This window comes from Ursus americanus, chromosome 34, assembly GCF_024610735.1.
Source record: "Ursus americanus isolate L20-20 chromosome 34, mUrsAme1.1.p, whole genome shotgun sequence".
In the NCBI taxonomy this organism is placed as follows: Eukaryota; Metazoa; Chordata; class Mammalia; order Carnivora; family Ursidae; genus Ursus; species Ursus americanus.
The window spans coordinates 28,921,905-28,929,489 of NC_142160.1; the positions used below are offsets into that span (position 1 = coordinate 28,921,905).

Consider the following 7,585-nt stretch of genomic DNA (forward strand, 5'->3'; position numbering starts at 1 on the left):
ACAAATTTATAAAACTAAGTACAAAAGAAATTTAAATTATGTACCTGGGTTTATACAAGACAAAAACAAATGAGAAGCTGAAGTTGAAGACAGAGAAAATCCTGAGGGTAAAATTTCCTGGAAAATAGCCAGATTTCTAGGGTCAACATCAGATTTTCAAGAGCTATGAAATTGGTGGGCTTTAAGTCAAGATAGTTAGTGGACAAAGGGGACCAGGTAATATCTGAGTTCCAGATGGAACGAATGGAAAATTGGCTAGGGTCTCTCTGATGTACAAGGAGAGTTGGAAGGAGGAAATCTAGAAGGCCCAGGAAGGCACAGGGTTCTGTGGGGCTGAATGGTGGGGGAGGGGTGGTGATCCAGCCTGCTCCTCTGACTGCTCCCTCCCCCATTCTCAGGAACCCTTTATGACAAGGCCAGGGCTCTGTGATGCAAGCCTGAGGCTCTGTCCCCAAGTGAACTCCCAGTGCTCAGTTAGTTGCCTGAGGGCAGCAGCATGATTTCAAAGATAGAGAATTTCTCTTCTCTGAGAAGCACTGTTATGACCTGGCTGAGCTCCAGTCCCCCCTCCTGGGTGATTGATACCATCTTTGCTTTCCTGTGTGGACTTGGGCTCTTTCTTCTGTTACTCCCCTGCTTTCAGAGTAATCCATCCTTATCACCAGCTAGGAAGTATAGAAACACCAGAAAGGTAAGGAAACTTTGGCTAAACCCCAACAGAGATTATCTCTTTTTTTCTTAGTCTTATATCCACTTTTCTTTTTTTTTTTTTAAAGATTTTATTTATTTATTCGACAGAGATAGAGACAGCCAGCGAGAGAGGGAACACAAGCAGGGGGAGTGGGAGAGGAAGAAGCAGGCTCATAGTGGAGGAGCCTGATGTGGGGCTCGATCCCATAATGCCGGGATCACGCCCTGAGCTGAAGGCAGATGCTTAACCGCTGTGCCACCCAGGCGCCCCTATATCCACTTTTCTAAATCACTTTTCTAAATCCTAAATCACTGAGAAACTTCTCAGATAGAAAGTCTCAGAATAGAACATCATCCTTCTGGGGACAAGCCAGGCCACTTGAGGGTTAGAAAGGGCACCGGATTCTATCCGAAGATCTTAGATCCAGAGTCCAGATGTGGTAGAGGGTTCCAGGGCAAGTCCCAAACATAGAAACCAGTGAGTAAGGACTGTATACTAAGAGTTCATCTTCTTTAGGAGGACAGACTCCTAAGCATTGTTTTCACCAGCCACTTTTCCCTTCCTGTGGCAAGTGTCTCAGGTAAGTTCTTCCTCTGTATCATGGCCTATCTGAGGGCAGTGCTGATACCTGGAGAGCCTCTAAAGCACTAGAATGGGGCTCTGAGCTTGGGAAACAGAGTCTTATCTGATGGAGCAGAGAAGGACCTGAGAATGTGTGTGTTTTTTGAGTAGAGGAACAGCGATGAAAGAAATCCCTAGTGATCTGACATAGAAAATCCATCTTTGCATTCTTCAAAGAAGAAAAATTAAAAATATTTTTATCCACTTTAAAAATGAGTAAAAGGGAAAAAATGAGTAAAAGGAAAGAAAACCACAGACCTCCATTAGATGTATACATACAGAATGTAGATGTTCATATTGTCCATGAAGAGTGAGCATTTGCAGACCATCTAGAGAGAACAGAGAATTGAGTCCCAGCCCCTCGTCTTTTCTTTTAGCATCAAGTGGAGCTGAGGAAGAGGAGCAGGAGTAAGAAGAAAAGCGGAGCTTTGAAAGGTAAGCTTATGTCATTTAGCCCTGTGTGCCCCAAGTTATCCTTCATCTTTCTTTCCCCTGAGGGTCCAGCACCATGGTCTCTGAGGATGCCAGGGGCAGAGACCAACCTTCAGGAAACAGAGCCCTTGGAGAGGCTCCTGGGAAGGAGATCAGATACTGTATTCTTCCCAGATTCTACGCTTGGAAAGAAGCTGATAGGGGCTGAAATGGGTGTTGGCTGGCAAGGACGTGTGGGCTGCAGTGGACCAGTAATGCCTGGATTAAGAGGTGGAACCTCCAGGTCCAACTGTAGATAAGTGGTTTAACTTTGCTCAGATTTCTTTGTGACCCCTATCCTTTCTCTCCAACTAGGCAGTTGTGAGGGCTCCAGGGGGTGATGGATGGGAGAGTGCTTTGTCATAGGCCATCATAGGCCTTCCCATCACTGTGAGGAATCATATGGCTTTGAGCACTGATGCTTGGGCTCCATAGTCTAATCACCCAACAGTCTCCCCCTAAAGGGACATTGCACTCAGCCTTCTGTAAGACCCTCAAGCCCTTATTTTCACCACCGTAACCCAGTTTCCTGATTTCCAGCTTGCAGAAATTGCCTGAAAGAACTGGAGGGAGCTCGCAGCCTGATTTCACTTTTGCAAAGGTAAAGAATCTTTCCCCTTCTCCTTGACCCACCTACGTCTGGGAGCCTATGATGTGACCCTGGAGCCACAGGGAGCCCTGGGAGGGGGAACCGCAGGAACAAGGTGTGGCTAAAGCTCTGGGGTTAGGAATAGCAGGGACAGTGTGAAGTCAGCATGGAGGCTGTGGAGGGCTGTGGGTCTCAGGCGTTTACCTCCGCCCAACCTGCCCTGCCCTCCTTGCCCTGTCAGCTTCTAGCTGCAGCTTGTGCCTCCTGTCTCTGCAGCTGCCTGGGGAGGCTCCCTGACAAGGGTGGCTTTCATCAGCTCTTATGTCAAGATCCCCCGGGTGAGGTGTACAAATCAGCGCCTGCTGGAGCCCACCAGCCATGCGGGGAGCCTGTGGATGCTGCTACTCCTGCCATGTCCTTGCTGGCTACCCCAGTTCCTCTGACTCAGCGTCCTCTACTTCTTAGCCCAAAGACCTCTTCAGTTTCTGTTCACTCCCACTCATCCCTGAGTGCCTCTTGGCCACCAGAGCCTTTTCTTCCCCTAGGCAGCCTTTTACCACAGCCACTTGCTCTTTCCCCTCCCCCTCCATGTCCCCTTAATTCAGAGGCCTGCCCTCCACCTCTCACAGCCTCTTCTGCTCCACAACCTCCAGACTCCATTCTGACTCTTCCTCAGTGTGACTCAATGGCACTCCCACTGGGCACCATTACACAGAGGTCATCTCATACCCCATGGTCAGCTTCTCCTATCCCAGCCACCTCAGGCCTTGGCCACTCAAGCTGTCCCATTTCAGCCCTGTCCTGGTGGCACACTGCTGCCAAAGCCTTGTGCCTCTCAACCTCATCAAATTATGAGTCTCAGCAAGAACACCTTTCCCACCACTCCCCAGAGGCCTCATTCTGGGGAAGCCCTACTGACAGACAAGTAGGAGTTACTAGCCCCTCTTTGCTCAGCTCTGATGACCAGAAGTTCCTGGAGATTCAAGTCACAAAGGGAGTCAAGATCAACATTTGGAAAGAAAAAGAAAAAGATGGATCATATCCAAAACAAATGAGCCCAGACTACAACCTGAATTCTTTGGGGAATATGTTGAAATCACTGGGTGCTGAGCAGAAAACCACAAGCTCCCAACACTTCTGGAGCACAAAAGGCAAACCAGAGCAGTTGCCTGGTCCTCAGCAGCTCTCATATCCTAAGGTTTTGGGGCACCATCTACAGCAGAAATATAACCAGCTTTTTTGGGGTCTCCCCACTCTACACAGTGAATCTCTGGTGGCTACTGCCTGGATTTCTGAGAGCTCTTCAGCACTACAGTCTCCTTCTTTCTTATTCAATGGAATCCCAAGTGCCTGCCCAGTTCAACTGCAGGCTAAACTATCTCCACTGCTTTCCCAGTCCAAGCCCCTGTCCCAACTGCAGTTCCAATCTCAACCCTTGATTTCAACCATACCTCAATTCCAACCCCCACCTCTGGCTCAGATCCTGACCCAGGATCATTTCCAATCCTCTCTTCCAATCCTATCACCTTCTTCCTCATCCCAGATTAGGGCCTGTCAAATATCTTGCCCTACAGCACAGGATAAGTCACAATTTCTCATTCCAACTGAGATTCAACATCCAGAATGGCCTTTGTTGCAGGAACAACTAGAAAGTGGGGCTTTATCCTCTGTAACCAAAAGATCTCAAGAAGTCTTTAGTGTTTTCACATCCAACCTTCCTGAGGACAGCTGGGTGGTCTCCATCCTTCCTGACAATTTTCCAATCAGTCCTGAGCTCCGTAAGCAACTGGAGCAACACCTACAAAAGTGGCTCATTCAACACCGTTGGGAGCTGCCCCGTAAGATCCAAGAGTCTCTGGAACTAGGGCAGCTTCAGGGTGAATTACCAGGGACATGTCGGGCAAAGGGTAAGCATGGACCCTCACGGCCCTCTGCATTTGCAGGTAAAAGCAGCAAGGGTGCACAGAAAGTGGAGTTCCAACTAAGCCAGGGCAAGGGCAAAGGCCTGGGGTATATTTTGGGGAAGGTCCCAAAAGATCTCTCTAGGGCCTCAGAGAATTCCCTAGTGAGATTTCAGGGAGTGGGCTCTGAGGAGTCAGAAAGTGACTTGGGACTGTCAAAGAGTGACTCAGGAAGTGATTTACTAAGGAGCTTAGATAAGAATCTAGAAAACATCTTGAAAGGCCATTTGGGCAGGAAGTCGGGGCAGATCAGTGAGTGTGTGCCTGTGAATGTGCACCAATCCTGTCTTGCTATAAACCACGCTTTTCCCAAGTCCAACACTGACATGGAAATCAGAAACCTAGGAATCTTGAAGGTTTGGGAACCATATGTGAACACCTCCCACAGGGTTTTCTTCCTCAATCCAGACATTCAAGAAGTGCTAGAAGCACATATTATAAGGTTTTGGGTGAGGCACAAGTGGGGTCTACCCCTCAAGGTTCTCAAACTCATAAATCTCTTTAAGTTGAAAAAAGTTCAACCCTTGCCCATTTTGCAGTTTGCCTCTACCCCCTCAGCCACCTGTGTGTCTGGGGCCCCCTCAACAGTCAAGTTTGCTGAATTCCTGGGAAAACCTCCTCAGGCATGTCTGGGAAAGAAGGTAAAAACAGAAGAGTCAGTTTCCACCCTGGAAAGGCCTCTCTTTGCTCCTTCATCTGTGTATAAGGAATTCCAGAGGGCACTGGGAAGGACTCCATCTGGTGACAACCAGGGGCCCTTAAAAGCCTCTCTGATTGGACAGGAGGACAGGCCACTTCCTCAGTCCCCCACACCCAACTTCATGGGCAAAACTCGGCAGAGTGGTTCTGCGGAATGCATTGAGAAGAGCAGCCTAGAGTTGAGTCCCAGTTCAGCAATGGCCAGGAATAAGCCAAGAGAGGAGAGTGCAGATTGGGCCTCACAAGACCGCTGCCATAAGGTAGCAATGCTGGAGATGAACTTAGGATCCCCATGTTTTAGTGCTGAAAAGGACAGGGAGGCAGTGGAACCAATGTGGTTGGGAAACAATATGGGGAGTTTAGAGACCAATAAAAAACTTTCTAGAATGTCTGTTTTCCAAGATCCTGGAGAGTCATGCCTTAATGCAGAGGTTGGTGAATTTAAGTCCAAAATGAAGACAACGTCAGAGAACAAGCCTCAAAGCAGTTCTGCACACATGCTCCTTGCTGCAGACAACTTGGCTTCTCCGGTGCTGCACTGTCATCCCCAGAGAGTGCCTACTGGAGACAAGGTAGCTTCCCAGATGCTATATGGCTTCACAGCAGACCAAAGGAGCTGTCTAAGGCAGCAAGAGCCCATGATCTCTAAACTTCAGGACTCATGGAAGGGCCAGAGCAAGATGACTGTCCCTATTTATAAGAGAGAGGACTATAAGAGGCTCAACTCAGGAAGGAATGAAGAACAGTTTGAGGAATTGAGGACCTCTCAAGCTGAGTGTATGAGTCACCCTGTCCCAGTTGGGGGAACAGTAGATTCTGTTAGGCGCAGATACATCCAGCTCCTGCCAGAGAAGAAACAGGGTTCTCCCGAAAGCCTCTTCAAAAAAAGGATGAGGCGCTTTTTTCAATGGATTTTCCCCAATAAAAAAGTCAAAGGTCAGAATGTTCTACAAAAATGTAAACCTATAATAGCCTCTGCCCAGAGCCAAGGACCAGTCAAAAGCAGATCAGTTATGGCCAGTGAGACTCCTGAGGCTCAGGCACTCATGACAACTGTTGGACAGATTCTAGAGGAGAAAATGGCAATTCACCATGGACTTCATGCCACAAAGTTAAACGAGCACAAACAGGAACTCCAAGCACCAGTACGTGGGTGTTTTTGTTACCACAGACTTCCCTTCTACCCTGAGCAAGGGAGAATAATGAGTTATACAGCCCACAGTCACCAAGCCACCTCCAAGGACCAGAGTAGCTCTACCAGGGAAAGGCAGGTCAGACATCGACAGTCCTTGAAAAGTGTAAGATTCAAGGATGAGCAGCTGGGCCTGAAACATCTCCCATCCCCTCCTCCCAAGAAGACTTTGTCTCCAGTCGGTCCCTGCCAGTATGGGCCAAAGATGCCAGGTGTCCCAGGCCACCATCAACACTGCCCACGGCACTGTCTTCTTCAGGGAGGGATCTTGTCTAATCAACCATAAAATGCTTCTTTAGTCTTTCCTAGTAGGAAAACATGTCTCCAAGAAAAAAAATTAGTCCATGTGGAGAAAACTTTTTCTCTTTAGCACATCCAAATACTTAATATTCCCCAATATATATGTTTTCCCCCCATAAAAGGATAGTATGATTGCTTTTGTTTGTGCTATGCTTGGTATATGCTTTGAGTTCTAGAAGGGAGGGGCTTGGAGGGTGTTTGGCAGTGGGCATTGTAGGCTTGCTCCTTATCCTGAATCTTTTCATTGTTTTCATGATACTGTCATTATACAAATAAAAACTACTCTAAAAAGATGAGAAATACCTATGAAGACCTTACCCCCAAATCTGGTTGAACTTGTCTTTCTCCCGCTTCCGCTCTACAGCTGTTGGGGTTAAGTTCACAGAGGCATCACAAGGCTGGACATTCCCACTCAGGCTCCAGGAAGTGTCAGAACCAAGTGGGTCAAAGTTTTGAAGAGGGTGCTGGGCCTTAAGTTCAGAAGCAGAAGAAATCTTTTCCCAGATCTCTTGGTGAAGAATAGATGCTACTTGCCCTTGAGAACCCCTTCTCTCTCTCATGAAGAGCTGGGGTTGAGATAGGCCCTATGAAACCCTCTTAGCTTAGCTTTAATGAAATGTACAGTGTCACCCTCTTCCACCCCTGCCTTTCCTAAACTTCTAGTGATGGGGATGGCACTTCCAGCTCTGTGTGTGTGAAAGTGGGGGAACAGCAGGGGGTTGCTGAGGGTTGTATTCACCTCTACCTAAATGAATATTCAAGAGTCACATACTTTCCTTCTATGTTAACCCCAGAGGAAGAGTTCTGGATCAATGGAACAGGAGTATACCTGTGTGTAGTAACTATCTGATGGTTGAACACTTGAACTTAGAATGGGATGTGGGAGACAAATTGAAAAAGTTGGATCCAAATAAGAAGGCAAAGTGGCACATGGTGCCCATAAATGTGCAGTGAATGAAGAGCCCCCTGATATCCCATCTACAGGCCTGGAGGAAAGAAAAAGTTAAGGGCCCAGTGGTTCATGATACCCCATCAGGGTCTCCACCCTGCTCCAGCTCTAA

The 7,585-nt window shown here is 47.8% G+C and overlaps 1 protein-coding gene across 1 annotated transcript; it reads left to right on the forward strand.

Annotated features, from left to right (window-relative positions):
• Window positions 1-2,769: 2,769 nt before the first annotated feature.
• On the forward strand, window positions 2,770-6,510 carry LOC123781441 (spermatogenesis-associated protein 31A3-like). Its single transcript, XM_045780920.2, has one exon. The coding sequence runs from the start codon at window positions 2,785-2,787 to the stop codon at window positions 6,508-6,510; it is 3,726 nt and encodes a 1,241-aa protein (XP_045636876.2). The 5' UTR covers window positions 2,770-2,784.
• The last annotated feature ends 1,075 nt before the right edge of the window (window positions 6,511-7,585 follow it).